The following is a 16,392-nucleotide window of genomic DNA, read 5'->3' as shown; positions in this document are numbered from 1 at the left end:
CATCAGAGCTTTCACAATTCATAACACATTTCACTTTCTAGTTGCATTCTCTTTTACACGTCTATGTCTCTCTTGGAATTACTGCTAGGTCAAATTTACATATGCAATAAGACATTTATCCTTGGAATATGGGACATTCCAGCTAGTTAAGTTTACTGTTCTATAAAATAATGCACTAGCCTCAATGAAACCCCACTGTGAGTACTGCCAGGGGCACATGATGAGTTAGCTGATGTTCACAAGCACCTGGAAATTGGTCTGGCAACTGTCACGTGATCAAAATCTGCTGTGAATGTGTATGTTGGGAAAGGGGAGGGGGTTAGAAGTACCAAGTAACACGTATCAAACACAGCAAGGGTACTTCAGATACCATTTTCTCCTGTGAATCCAGTATCCTATACAGGAAGGAAGGCTCTCACTATTTGTTTGCTCCAGTGTGAGTTGTGTGTCAGTGGCAGGTCTAAGGGACCTGTCAGGAGAGACTGGAACCAGGAAGACCACACAGTATGACACCATGCCCCCTAAGCAACAAGTGAGAGATGGTGTATTCCACTGAATTAGATTACATTTATTTTTCATTCTGGTTGATCCATAGTGAGGACATCATCTGGAATGTGTTAGATGCAAAAAAGAATACACAATAAATATTTACAAAATAAGAACAGATATGCTAATACACTTTCAACACATCTCAAATGAAATTGCCCTTGTGGAATCAGTCAATGTTCAATATACTTAGATGTGTATGATAATTCTTAGGCTATTGTAGCCAAGCATCATCAATTATAAAACTAAATAAATAAAACAAAAAACATTTTACAGCACTTATTTACAATGATCACGTTAGTGCACAAAATTTGTACAGAAGTCAGATTGTACGCAATATTCACATTATGTGATATTACCAATAACACACATACATCTGTCAGTTTTACTAACAAATTCATCAATGGGGTAGGAGGAGTTCGCCACCAATAAATCCTTTAGATTCTTCTCAAACTGAACTTTATTATTGGTTAAACTTCTTATGGCAGCTGGCATATTATTGAAAATGTGTACTGCTGAACAGTGGACATCTTTCTGAACCAAAGTATGCAACTATAAATCTTTGTGAAGGTTATTCTTATTTCTATTGAAGTTGAGCCAGTGAGACAGACTTTAACTGTCAGAAAACATGCTATTTCCCATGTATAGGGGAAGCATATACAGAAGTGTAGAGAGCTCTTAATCACCAACAGTTCAAATGTACAGCAAATAATGGCACCACTTAGGGAATTAGCAGAAGGGCTGGGAAGGATTACCTCATGCAATCAGCATGTGTGCCTGGAGGTCTAATTCAATATGCCGAAGAGGCTGTTCTCATTGCCATTGAGTTATAAGTACCAACCAAATGGTGACTGTGGCACATATTGAAGCAAATGATACCTGTTGACTCTGAGATAACACTTGGATCATTCTAGTGACTGACAGAGAAAGTTGAGAAGACAAGCATTGCTTGCAAAATTTCAGTGAAGTTCACAATAGCAGTGTCCTCCCTTGAACTGACTGTGCCCCCTGTTTCCAAGCTGAGTGGATGGTTTGAACTACAGGCTTTGAAGATTCTGTGCCAGCTAGACTGCAGCTTCGGGGCCTTGCACCTAACTGATGATAACTGTAGGGTCACCCTAAAAGTGTTAGGTGTGCAATACCTGTCAGATGCTGCTATCAACCCAACTGACTGTGAGTGGGTTCACATTAGGTTTTGTTTTAGATTCATGACTATACATCCAGCCCAGAAAACGAGAGATGTACAAGAGCCCAAAATATAAATGATGCCTCCAATGATGAGAGTATCAAAATCCTAGTGATCAATTGCTGAAGCATTCACAAGGGTGCCAGAGTTTGAAGTCCTAAAAACAGTCGAACTCACGTAATGTTAGGGACACAAAGCTGTTTAAAACCCAAAAGTGATAGTAGTGAGCTTCTTTAGGCAAATCTTAGTGAACATCGAAAAGATAGTTTAGTGGGGAATTGAGATGGAAGATTTGTTACAGTAGACAAGGAACTTAAATTCACCAAGGCAGAAATTGAAGCCGCATGTGAGACCGTTTTAGTATCATGGATGGGCATAAACTCATAACTGGATATTTCTACCATCAATCAAACTCAGTCCCAGATGTATTCCGAACCTTTAGAGAAACCCTAAGTTTGTTAGTACACTTGTTCTCCAAACATATTGTCACCACTGGAAGAGACTTGTAATCATACAACAATATATGGGGATGAAAGAATGAGATTTTCACTCTGCAGCAGAGTGTGCATTGATATGAAACTTCCTGGCAGATTAAAACTGTGTGCTGGGCCGAGACTCGAACTTGGGACCTTAGCCTCTAGCAGGCAAGTGCTCTACCATCTGAGCTACCCAAGCACGACTCACGCCCCGTCCTCACAGCCAGTACCTCGTCTCCTACTTTCCAAACTTTGCAGAAGCTCTCCTTTCAGAACTAGCACTCCTGAAAGAAAGGATATTGCAGAGAAATGGCTTAGCCACAGTCTGAGGGATGTTTCCAGAATGATATTTTCACTCTGCAGTGGAGTGTGCACTGGTATGAAACTTCCTGGCAGATTAAAACTGTGTGCCAGACTGAGACTCAAACTCGGGACCTTTTTCTAATATATGAGGATAATTACAGATGGGCATGACAAGACATCCTGCAATACAATGCTATTGCTTTTCCTGAAAATTGTCTACGACAGATCTGGCATGAAGCAACTACTGTTATAAAAATACAAAGAGAAACTATGACAAGCACAAAGTTTTATATTTTCAGTAAACTAAAACATATCTCAATGAGGCACTTGACAAATGTAGTGGGATGGAGCATGTACAGGAGCTTTGGCTGATCTTAAGAACAGTTGACCAAGCAGGATTACTGGATACATATGGACCCTAGTATAACAGTTCATGATGGACAGAACCCTCAAAGCATACAGTCTCTGTAAAGAAACTTATAAAGAAGCAGTGACTACAACACAATAGATATAAACCACAGAGTATGATTATAATAGAAAATGCTAAATGAAATGGCTTTGCCTGTCAAGAGGGCTATGCACAATGCCTTCACAACAGAATCTTAACAAAACACCTCTCACATAACCCAAAGAAATTATGGTCGTCAGTAATGGTAGCCAGCGGCACCAAAATGAATGCCGTAACACAAAAGTACTGCCACTGAGGATAGCAGAGTAAAATCAGAAATTCTGACCTTTTCAGTAAGTTAATGTTACTGTAGACACATGGTTCAATTACACAGACATTATGTATTTACTCAACGCCTGGCAATAGGTTGGTTGGTTTGTGGGGGTCGAAGGGACCAGACATAGTTTTAGCGCATTTCACTTGGTTCTTTTCATCATTACTTCTGCACTTGAAATTGCTAATATTACATGTTTATGACTGCATGTTTAATATCCATTGGTGGCTGGAGTAGCTGAATGTGTAATACCATATTTTAGGTAAGGTGAAAACAGAGCTAAATGAGACGGAAGTATGATCCACTATAACACTCGTTAAAATTGGAATAATTGAATTTAAAAAGAAAAAAAAAAGAAAAAGAAAAAAAAGCACAGCCTCATGATGAGCGGTATCAGCAAGTTCAAAGTTCCTCAGAATGACAATCTAGCAGCCTACAATAATGACACACAAAGTTCAGAGAAAAGCAAGATACTATACACCACATAATCCCATAGGTCATTGAGAAAAAAACAGTATGCTTACAGAACTATGGTTTTCATGCATAATCAAACAAGATAGGTTAGCTGGTAAATTATGAGAGCAAGTTGGTGCAAAACATTTTTCAGACAGTAAACCCTGCAGCATTTTAAATGTGCGTAAAATAAGGAAAATTTTAATGTACAAACATAAGCCTGCATTCAGTCTCAAGCTGGAGAGTGCTGCTGAAATACAAACAAAAATTGAGACGTTTCAATTTTAATCATATAGTTTCAACAATAGTAGATGACTGTATTAGAGGGTTCTTCTTTCTACTTGACTATACAGTACGGCATTATAGCAGGAGAGAACAAGAAGCGTAACAGAGGTGTGGAAGAGACTGGGCACATGGGGCGGAGCGAGGGGTCAGGCAGAATCCTATACCTGTCAACAAAAATGATCATTAGGCATGTACCACAGCCTTACACTGCACAACAATAAGGGAGGAAACCGACTATTTAATTTTCAAAGGAGTCACTGCAGCAGTGACTTAAAGCAACTGCGTAAATCTGGCTTGCCTTACAGGGACTGGAATCCTGTACTAGGTCAGTGCCTTAACTGCAGCACCATTTCACTCTGCCCATATCTGGTACAAAAGTTCTACATTGTGTTTAAAGTTATCATTTGACAGGAATCCACAAAAATGACAGGATATTTTTAACAGCAAAACTGTTCTCGCCATCAGGAATTTGCTCTGAAGACACACTATGTCTCCCACTTTTCAGAATCATTAACAGCCCTAAAAATATTTATACCTAAAACATCTTCCAAATTATAGCTATTTACAGTAGAATACAAAGTTAGGCTTATATGTAAGAACAAAAGAAGATGCAGGTTTAACTTCCAATAAATGAGGTTAGCAGACATAAGGATTAAGCTTAGATTGGGTGATATGTGGAAAGAATTTGACAATGGGTGTTTCAGTTGAAAAATCCCGGCATTTGCCTCAGAGGTTTAGAAAGACCATGGAAAATCTATATCTGGATGGCCAGATGGGGATTTCACTTGCCATCCTCAAGAACGCAAAGTAACTGTGCATCTTACTTGGTACACTGGCACTACTGCAACCCTTGGTATTTAACACAAGACATTTCATGTAGGGAAGGAAGTGCAATGTACTAGGCATAATCACCAACTGTTTCTGTAAATATGCTGATGAAGTATGTCCACCAAACATTACATTAAATTTCTCTGTATGAAAATATACTATAACAAACCTACGAAATTTTGCTACCTAGAATGCTACAATACAATATTTTTCAACAATTTATTTACAAACTATCCTTCGAAATTCTATTACTAATTACTACACACGTATCCACTACTTACGATCAAAATATGTCATCACTACATGGCGTTACTAACAACATATACTGACTGTCCTATGGAGTAGATCCAATATCTCAAAAGAAGCAGAAAAATGTCATTCGTGCATTTCACACATACCCGAAATGGCAGGGTATCAATGAAGCTCATGCACTGCAAGCTGTTTCTAAATAAATTTTATCCACTGGTCCAGTGTTTCCAAATTAAATTTCTTTTCCAAACATTACCTTATTACCAGTCCCACACTACTAGTATCCGTTGTTTCCAATTCATACAAGAGATGCTCGTGTTTCGGCTGCATATCGACGCTGGTGTGAGATATGCGTGATAATGGATCCATGACATCTGAAATACCTGTAGACTGTTGATAAAGAACGAAGGTACGCGACACGTTTCTTCGCCTTCCTTCAAATACAGACGAAGTAGAGAGACGGTGTCTAAATGATTTACAGTGACGTGAAAATCAGCTCTCTAAACAATTAGCACCTTGCTTCATGACATATCGTTTATAAACCTTACACTGTATAACCCCTACCACAGAAACACAAACACAATTTACCTAAATGTTGATCCCCAGTATTCATCAGTGCCCTCAATTTCCTGGAGAAAAAGTTCAATTCGTTGTGAACTGCTATCCTGATTATTTGTATCCATTTCTAATTACAATTCCCTGCAAATGTAAACATAGTATAACAACAGGCTACGCCAGCAGACACCACATATCTGTCAGTGGAAGATATTCCACTAGAACGCAGACGCTACCAAAGAGTAAGAAGAAATTTACCTATTGAAACCTCGTGACAAAGATTTTCCGAGATATGTGGTTTTGCGGTTAACTTTATTTATCTATAAATTTTATTACTCATGCCAGTTTGCTACTGCCGTATTTTTAACATAAAAGACCGATGATCACCACAATGTAAACCAACTATTTAATCAAAACTATGTCTCAGAGCAAAGTAAACAATTCTATGCACCTACACTTTGCCTCAAGATGCTGTACATCTCCCTACTTGTAATGGAAACAGAATTTTATTTCCGCATATAAATACCTTGTCTCTAAAATATAAGACAAATGATCTTCACATTCTGCTAAAATATAACATATGTTTCATAAGAATATAAGGAGAAGATATAAAACTGTGTGTACCACAATGTTTTAATTTAGTTATAATTTATTGCAGGTCCAGTCAACATTGTGGAGATCCATCGATATGTACAGTGAAACCTGGCTGCAACAACATTCAAAGGACCTTGAAAATTATGTTGTTATAAACGATTGTCGTTGCAACCGAGATTCGTATTTTCAGTCTATTGTGGTGGCAAATGGAGAGGAAACATTTTATTTAGCATTGTTTTATTTTAATACATTATTTAGTCTTAAGCTTACATGAATATCCTGCATAAAGCAGTATGCAGAGTATTCATCAAACTTCTTCACTTAGGAATGAAGTAATCAGTCATTTTACTCTACTGTTTATTTGCCCAGTCCACACTTCCTACATTACGTTCTACGTTCATTATTTCATTTGCGATTTTACTCCTCCCTCCCCTAGCTTCATAGAACATGTTCACAATACTAATGGCTTCTCAAGCGTCACTCACAGTAGGGACAGGCACTTCATTTTTTTCTTCTTCCTCTTCTTCTTCATCTCCCTCCCTCATTTCATTGTCACTGTGGCACTGATTCTTCACTACATTTGCAATTTCGTCTTCAGTTTGAGTTTCATTTGTAACAAGATCATCATCTGTTGTTGTATACATTTCGTAGTCGCATTGATTGAAGATATTACAGTTGATTTCTGGTAGAAATGCAGTTAGCGGCAGAGGATCAGTGTCATAAACGGTGTCTTCAATTTCAGCTGCATTTATTCCTTCAGTTGTTTTCCCGAATGAGCGAAATAGTTCTTGAGGTTTGGGCTGTGCCCCAGCTCCGAGGATTCCTAATGCATGCGATCATGTGATTCCACATGTAAGTGTAATAGAGTAATCCTACTTGTTCCTAATGCATTGTACCATTTTCAGTAATATCAGCTGACCCCAGTGGCATTTCAGATTCCCAATTACTCCTTGGTCCAAGGGCTGCAATAAACGTATGGCATTTACAGGAAGAAAAACAAGCTTAATATTCTCCAGACCAGTGGGTGAAGGGTGGGCTGGACTGTTGTCAACAAGAACTAATATCTTCCTCTTCTTACTTCTAAACTCCCGATGCTAACTCCTTATATCAGCTTCAAAGAGTTTGAATTTTTATTAGCTTTGCAGTGCACTGAAGATTTTTTACATTCTTAAAACACAAAGGGTTTTTTGATTCACCCATAATAAGCAATTTTTTTCTTCTCAGTTCCATCTGCACTTGCACAAACCAGAACTATTATTTGTTCTTTGGATAACTTCTCTCAACACATTTTTCGCCCTTGAATTTCAGAGTTTTGTTAGGGGTCAATTTAAAGAAAATGCCAGTCTCGTCTACATCTACATTAAAGATGTCTGTATATCCTTCACGAATTTTAGGCCATATGGTAGTGAGCCATTGTTAGATTGTTTCAGCATTCACATTGTTGGTTTCACCCCTCACTTTGCCAAAAATAATGCCATGACGTTGCTTGAATCTCTCAATCCAGCCTTTGCTGCACAAAATTTCCTTACTTTTTAATTTCTTGACATCTTCTTCTGCTTTCACAATAAGGAGAGGTCCACTAAAGGGTACATTCATGCTTCTCCCTGTTGCTTAAACTACTTAAGCAGCACTTCATTCACGTCGCTCCATTCAGTTATTTATAACCACTTAATTTTAGATCAATTTTGTTCAAATGCAGTGACAACTATACCCTTGTTCTTGCAAATCATCTGGATTGTGAAAATCGCAGGGCTAAATTGACAACACACATCAACCTTTATTGTTCCATTTTCGATTTCACCAGTCACTTTCACTTTTTCTTCCATTGCCCAAACTTTTCTTTTACCGGGCATACTGTTCTAAATGCATACAGTTAATAACAATTTGTTATGGAAGCTGACATCACATACGCTGTTGATGAGTTCTATGATTGTCATCACTACTGTAGTATGAATGCGCTTGGGTAACAGAAAGATGAGGATACCACACTACACCTATTGTTGATGGAAGGGCAGAGAGAAGAATATGCTAGGTTTCCAAATTACAACACCAGGTTTCCACCTACAGTACATTGATTCTTGGAAAATCTTGTTGCTAACAGGCTGAAAATGACATTACATATGAGGTACATGCATATACGTTTGTCATATTAGGCAAGGATAAGAAGGATGTTTCTTACAAGGAATATGGCTGTACCACAGAAATCATGGCATTATAGCCGAGTTGTTGTAACCGATGTTGCTCTAAGAGAGCTCAACTGTATCACAGTCAAGTGTCTCGAGTCAGTTGTGATACATATGATTTTTGATTTAGGAATAAAGTATGACCTACTGTACTTGATGTTAGTGATATTTGTGCTGAAACCATCAATAATGGAAGTCATTTAGTACTGTAAGTGAGGGAATTATGCTAACTAGGAAGACAAATTATGCAAGAGGGATGAAGGAGGTAGTAAATTGCACTTTCGCTGTTGTTAACATGAATACACATTCTGCTCTGCCACTTTCCAGGTGCTGTGGACATGTATACATGCTACATGCACCACTTGGTTTTCCTGCAGTGCTGTTGACATCTATATGTGTCATCAACCACTACCCCATCACTGCCGTGGACTAGTTACTTCCACATCTTGGCGAATAAAACAGTTTGAAGCATTTTGATGGCTCAGTCATTACCATTGTTTGACTACTTTAACTGAACCATTTGCTATGTGAAACTGTCACGAATCTAAAAATGTCAGAAATAGACAACAAAGCACATATATCATTTTTAAATTAATTCTATTTAATCCTTTTTTCAATTGGGAAATGTTACATTTCGCTTTGTAACAATTTTTGGTTAACAACAGCAATCAACCTACTAAGTATAAAGGTTGCAGTTTGAGGTGTAACTCTTTCTCTTTAGGAAAATGAGTGGTTTGTTATTCTTCTACCATTTTTGATAATGCTGTTATTGGTAACACTGGCTGCATATCTGTCACATTGCTGCCTTCACATCATATTGCAAACTTACAGTCGTGTGTGAATTTGGTGTTTTATTTACATGGAAAGCAAAAGCAGGGGCATGGTGAGCTTCCAGTTAATGCCTTGAATGTTAATGATAACAGACATGGCAGCGGTAATGAAGTTCCATCCTATAAACAATGCAAGTAAATATTAAATATGAGTTGCCTAGTTGGCCGTGTGGTCTAACGCATGGCTTTCCGGGAGGGAGGGAACACCTGGTCCCCAGCTAGAATCTGCCTGACGGATTGGTGTTGAGGTCCGGTGAATCGGCCAGTCTGTGGATGGTTTTTAGGCGGTTTTCCATCTGTCTCGGCAAATGTGGGCTGGTTCCCCTTACTCCGCCTCAGTTATACTATGTCGGCGATTGCTGCACAAACAAGTTCTCCACGTATGCATACACCACCAGTACTCTAGCATGCAAACATAGGGGTTACACCCGTCTGGTATGAGACGTTCCCTCGGGGGTCCCACCGGGGGCTGAACCGCAAAATAACCCTGGGTTCGGTGTGGGACGGAGGAGGGGTGAAGTGGACTGCGGTAGTCGTTGTTGGGTTGTGGACCACTGTGGCTGCGGCGAGGACGCAGCCTCTCCATTGTTTCTAGGTCGTCGGTTAACATACAATACAGTACAATACAAGTATTAAATAATTATATGGTTACTTCTTCTTCTTCTTTTTCTTCTTCTTCTCCTTTTTCCACTACTACTACTATCATCATTATTACTATTACTATAATATGCAAGATAGAAGGGGGGGTTTTATTTCGCGAAAAATAGATTAACAATATTGTGCTCCTTTCAGGTAATGAATCCATTTTTGGAGCAAACAATCAAATCAATTGACTTATTTTAAGATCTTGATGTCAATGTAGATTTTGTTAATGACAAATCGTTAAGTGGAAAGGTTAGAGAATTTGAAAACAGACGAGGATACTGTTTTAATGTTGAAATCATTCCAGTTATAGGTGATGCTGATACAGTGAGGGAAGAAAAAAAACAGCTCTGCACAAGAAGAAAGAGGTATTTACTAAGAACATGTAGTATTCTTTTTCATATTGTGGCTATATGGTAATTACATTCAAAAACACCTATTGTTCATAATAACAATAACAGTAATAATATTGTTATTATTATCATTTCTGAGATAAACTGTGTCAAACACAAGATAAATGAAACAGCATGGAAAGGGAATTTGTGCAAGAAAAGAGCACTCTGGTGAACAGTGTGTAAACAAAAATGGGAAAACTATTACTAGGAGATCTCTATTACCACCCTGAAATGATGAATGTAGAATAAGATACACAACAAGTATAACTGATGAAATTTGCATTCTGTTTCCTGGACCTCTATCTTAATGCCAACAGCTGCCACCACCCTGCACAACGCAATTCTGTACTCAACACCTTAGTGCACAGGGCCAAGTCCATCTGCCATAAGGCAAGTTTGCCAGGAGAATTCCAACGCCTCCAGGACACCTTCAAGAAAAATGGATACAGTGAGACACAGACAACAAGAGCTTTGATGACCTACCACAAGAAGAGAGAAGAGAGACCGGATGAAGATGAAGCAATGGGCTGTGCGTTCTTGCCATATGCGGGTCCTCCAATGGCCAAGATCGCGAGAATTCCGAAGAAACATAAAGTGGAGACCGGTTTTCGCACAGCAGGAAAAATCAAAAACCTTCTTGGTTCAACCAGGGCTCCACTAGGTCTGATGGCACCTGGTGTATACAAAACTGGATGCGAATGTGGGATGCAATATATAGGACAGACGCAATGCTGCATCTCACAGTGCCACAATGAACACTTCAGGCATTTATACTGGGTCAGACCAACAAATCTGTTATGGCGGAACATAGTATTGACGAGAAGCACACCTTGGCTTTCGAAGACACAAAGAAAATATACGGTACAAACGGATTTTGGGACTCAGTAATCAAAGAGTCCCTAGAAATACGGTTACACAAAACCTAAATAGACTGCGACAGTGGCTACCATCTCAGCACAGCCTGGGAGCCTGCAATGAGGAAAATCAGAGAAGAGCGTTCTGCTCCACCAAGGGCCATGGACGGAGCAGAAAGAGAAGGATGCCAGGACCGAACTGTTCACACGCTTCTTCCCACCACCGACCGCTCTAGGCGCATCGGGCGATGCCGCGGGCGCGTGATGGGCCGGCGGCTGGAAGCGGAGAGCAGTCCAGCAGAGATATCAGTCGCGACCGACCATACCCCGACTTAGGCATTATGGTCCAGACCATGAACCTCATCATGGAAATGATGAAGGATTTCAGGGAGGCCCAGAAGCAGAACACTCAGATCCTCATTGCCCTTCAGGCAACAGTCCAGTAGTCGCTCCCCTCTGCGACTTCCTCAGTAGTCACAAAACCCTATCATGGAAAGAAGACCAAATATCCAAGGCCTGACGATGTGCGTCTTTAATGCAGATGGCGTTGTTAATCAAGATGTCGAGTTCAGAGAACTCATGAAGGAGTTCTCCATCGACATTTGCATGATGGGGGAAACCCACCTGAACCAGGAATAAAAGCGACAGTTTCCATCTATGTTAGCTACCGTAAAGATAGGCCAACCCAAGGCGTAGGAGTGGCCATATACATACAAAGAGGGAGTCCCCACCACCAGGTATTCATACCAACAACCAATAAAATCGAAGCAGTGGCCGTGGAAGTAACAACTGCCACCAGACACCTAACAATCATTGCAACCTACCATCCCCCACAAGACGAGATAGACGAGGGAGACATAGTTGCTCTAGGGAAAATTGAAGGCAAACTCATAATAGGGGGGGGGGGGGGGGACTTCAATGCCAAACATCCTGACTGGAACTCTAGAGTAACTTCCAGAGCAGGCGCGAAACTGCAACGACTAGCGCGCAACCACCACTTCGAAGCATGGGTTCTGGTTGAGCCCACACATTTTCCAAAAAATGAAGGTAGGCCCGATGTGTTAGACATAACGCTTACTAGGAGCATCGTGGGGTTTGTGGCCGCAAGGACAATCAACAACCCAGTGATTCAAGATGTCGATGTTGGAGAATGGGTAGCAATACCACGGTACCATACATCCTACAAACTTACAGACTTGGAGCGATACTGAGAAACTGTCGCCTCTGATATCGCTCACGCTCCGCCACCTACTGCCGAAACAGTAGAACAAGTGCTACGAGACCTAACAGGAACCATCTTGCAAGCAGCGGAAGATGCCAGTCCCCCACAAAGGGATGGCCTGCCCCCACAAGTACAACTCCTGGAACATCTACTAGCCCAAATCCGTCACAAGAACAGAATGGCAAAAGAGTAGTAGATCACCAGAAATCAGGCCACCAGGAGGCTGCTCAATCGTCTACAGAGAGAGCTGAAGGTAGCGCACAATGAGCACAAAAACCAGCAATGGCAAAACCGCCTCACAGCCCCCAAAGTAGACGATCACACACTATGGCAAGCAAGCAAACAAAATACCAAAAGTCGCGCTAGGCTGCCATCACTGCAAGGCGAGAGGGGTCTGGCCTACAGCCATCCTGAAAAGGCCAACGCTCTCGCCGACACTTTCGAGAAGCAGTTTCAAGAGGCAGAACCCCACGATGACGAACATGAAGAGGTCGTCCGTCGTCAACTGGCTGTCTTCCTCAACACTGAGGAGGACCCAGAAGACGAACCCCCACTTTTTGTCCCCAAGGACGTGGCAAAAGTACTTAGCTCCCTCATTACAAAAAGGAGCCAGGACACAACAGTGTCACCAACCAGTTAGTTAAAAACTACCGCCCTCGGCTATCGAACACCTTGCAAAAGTCTTCAACGACATTACTCTTACCCGTGAGTTCCCAGCATACTGGAAACTCGGTCGCAATACACAAACCAGGGAAAGACCATATATTACCGCAGAACTACAGGCCGATTAGCCTCTTGCCAACTCTGAGCAAGATCTAATAGCGCCTCCTGCTTATTCCCATACGAGACCACATCACCAACGAGCGACTTTTGCCAGATTTCCATTTCGGATTCCTGCAGAAGCACTCTGTCCCACAACAGACCATGAGACTAGTGGGAGCAGCCACAGAGGGCAGTACCCACAGAAGCTACTGCGCGATAGTGCTACTTGATGTAGCCAAACCCTTTGATTCAGTATGGCATAAAGCGCTACTATACAAGTTATAAGCACAAGGGTTCCCCAGGAGCATAGGCAGGTTAATCCAAAGCTATCTCACGATTAGAACCTTCTCTGTCAAAGTAGAAACAGCTACCTCCACCAAAAGGCGTATTCGTGCTGGGGTGCCACAGGGGTCAGTCCTCAGGCCTGTTTTGTACAGTCTGTAAACTGCGGACACTCCAATGGCCCCCCTGGTGCACACCACACAGTATGCTGACGACACCCCCTTTTACACTTGTAATGTGAATAAGGAGCTGATCATTTGTAGGTTACAAAGGGTTTTAGATAACACAGAAACCTGGACCCATCGCTGGCGCATCACAATTAATTCTGAAAAGACACAGGTTCTGGTGGTCACATGGAGACTCGGGAGACTCGGGCTCCCTTAACGCCCCCCCTTCACCTGTACCTAAATGGATCCCGACTCTCCTGGTGCAGATCCGCCAAGTATCTCGGCGTAACCTTGGATTCGAGACTAACGTGAAACCAACATATAGACGAGATCCACAGGAAGGTCTGCCCCAGAATGTCCATCCTATACCCAGTCCTCAACACAACCAGCTCCCTTCCCTGCTCTGTAGGACTAAATGTGTATCATGCCCTCATACGGCCAGTAATGGAGCATGTATGCCCTGTCTTGGGATACGTGGCAAAGCGGCACCTGGACACACTCCAGAGGCTGCAGAACTGTGCCCTCAGGAGGGCACTGCACCTACCCATGGGATTCCCCACCAATGATCTGCACGTCACTGCCGAAATCCCACTCCTCAAACAAAGATTCCAGGATCTGGCAAGGTCCTTCTATGAGAGCTCTTCCAGATCTGAAAATAACCTTATCCACTCCTTAGGTCGGTATGACATGTCCTGCAACAAGCACAAACGCCCCATGACGATCTTCGGTGACCAAGCTGAAGAGAAAAATCCCATAAAATCTCCAAATCCCAACAGGAAATCCTTAATCCTTAAAATACCCAACATCTCGCCAACCTCAGGCAAGTACTAGACACCACCCGAACAGCAATACAACACACAGGCAGCCTAAACAGTCGAAAACAATCCCACACCCACGACACACTTAGTGGAGTAAAAGCCAGCAGGCTACAAACTCCTCTATACACTTCCACAAGGAGGGGAAAGTAAAAAGTGACAGAGCGACAACCCGACACTTCACCTGAATATGACAGAGACGCAATCCATCGAAAAGTAGCTACGAGACAACGACGTTACTGTGAAGACTTCATATATGAAATTCGCCGATAAAGCCTGTGCTCACATATAACAATTATCTTCGCAGTGACTGCTGCGAAAATTACCACACAAATACAAATTGTTTATGGCAGAAGCAATTAGGTTTGATAGACTATCATTTTAAATAAAACACAGATACTTTTTGTTGATGACATACTTCATCAACTAAGTAACTGAACAGCATCTGGTAGATTATGCTAAGATATTCCCCTCCCAACTGCAATAGACAGAACAGAAGAATAATAAAAACTGAAATTTTTGTCTTTTCTTTACCAATAAAAATCAACTGAAATATTATCTCTTATGGCTGTCACATGTGTATAAATCAATTCTTTGCTGCTCTTTGGCATACTTATTCCATATAGAATTTTTCTTTTCCCTTAAAAGCTCTATTATGAAATCCACATTTATCTCTGTTACCAAATTGTTAATTCCTTCAAATATAACTAGGTGACCCACTGACTGAACCCATCTTTTACTTAAACTGGGCCATAAATTTCTTTTTTGTTGAATTACATTAAGCACCCCCTTTAGTTATTAAATCCACCCACGTAATCTTCAGCATTCCTCTGCAGCATCAAATTTCAAAAAGTGTATTCTGTTTTCGTCTGAACTGCGCCTGTCTATATTTCTGTTCTCTGCTAGACTGCATTCAAGACAAATATCTTCCTGAAATTTGAATTTATATTCGAAATTATTAAATTTCTCTTTCTCAGAAATGCATTTCTTCTTATTACCAGTCCCCATTCCATATCTTTTCTCCTTCATCCTTCACCAGCATGTTTAGTTGAGCAAATTGAAAAATTCATCTACTTCTTTCAGTGTTGCATCTCCTTATCAATTTCTGTTAGAACTGATTCATTTGGGTTTTCAGGAATTAAAACACCTAACAACTATACTGCTTAAACAAAGGTTTATTCAGTGTTCTAAAATCAACACAACATTAGTCTTGGCAACACAAACACAACAGTAAGAACTAAGAGCTTAAAAAAGACAAATTACACAGTAATACAGATATGATCATATATGTAATAAAATATGAAACCTTAGTTCATCCAACCTTCAACGATCTTCTACATATTTATATTTTATTACTGAATCAAAGATGTAACTCAAAATCATTCAAATCAATGTTTTCGTTCTTGACTACTTCTACACTTGTGAAGCCTGATGGCTGCTGCCCAGTATTGTGGTTTTATATGTTTAATAGTAATCTGATTATCAATATGTGATGTAGAAACGGAACTTTCTTCAATAATTTCTTTTTCCTTCGATAAATGATCGAGTAACACGGATAATTTATATGAATCACTGCCAGCAACAAATTCGGCTTCCATTATTGACTGTCTAGAAAGCTTTTGAATTTTACTTCTCTACATATCTGGTCCATCACAATACTTTGTTTAAATTCCACTTGTGAAAGCCTAGTCAGCTTTTCACGTGCATTATGAACGTTACTATAAACATCAATAGCAGAACGCATCGTTTTGCTAAACTAAACTCCATTATTAACTATACCTTTCAGATAGAGAAGAATCCTTTTAACGAATTGAAGGTGGGCCTCAGTAGACAAATCTTGTGCTCTTTAAGCACCATTGACAGCATAAGTCAGATCTGGATATGTTTACAACTTTTTATAGGCGAGACTACGAGTAATCCCTCAGTGAATGTCAGTATTAGTAGTTGATGCTGAATTGGCGTCATCCAGCCAGCTTTGTTCAGTAGTGATACTGTATTTATGTAAGTCATACTATACATTCCCAATGCTCTTTTTGTATATGC

General features: G+C 40.6%; 1 protein-coding gene across 2 annotated transcripts in view; it reads right to left on the bottom strand.

Annotated features, from left to right (window-relative positions):
• Positions 1-5,839, bottom strand: part of LOC126334924 (exocyst complex component 6B) — a 151,055-nt gene extending 145,216 nt beyond the window's left edge. The window contains exon 1 of one of the 2 annotated variants that reach the window (XM_049997660.1): positions 5,637-5,839. In XM_049997660.1, the coding sequence (XP_049853617.1) occupies positions 5,637-5,731 (95 nt within the window). In that variant the 5' untranslated portion in view covers positions 5,732-5,839. Of the gene's footprint in view, positions 1-5,304 lie in introns of both variants that reach the window. The other variant, XM_049997670.1, reaches the window with a different exon arrangement.
• Between the last annotated feature and the right edge of the window lie 10,553 nt (positions 5,840-16,392).

Source organism: Schistocerca gregaria, chromosome 1 (assembly GCF_023897955.1).
Source record: "Schistocerca gregaria isolate iqSchGreg1 chromosome 1, iqSchGreg1.2, whole genome shotgun sequence".
In the NCBI taxonomy this organism is placed as follows: domain Eukaryota; kingdom Metazoa; phylum Arthropoda; class Insecta; order Orthoptera; family Acrididae; genus Schistocerca; species Schistocerca gregaria.
The sequence above is the reverse complement of the archived record's forward strand: the minus strand, read 5'-3'. Positions and strand labels throughout refer to the sequence as shown.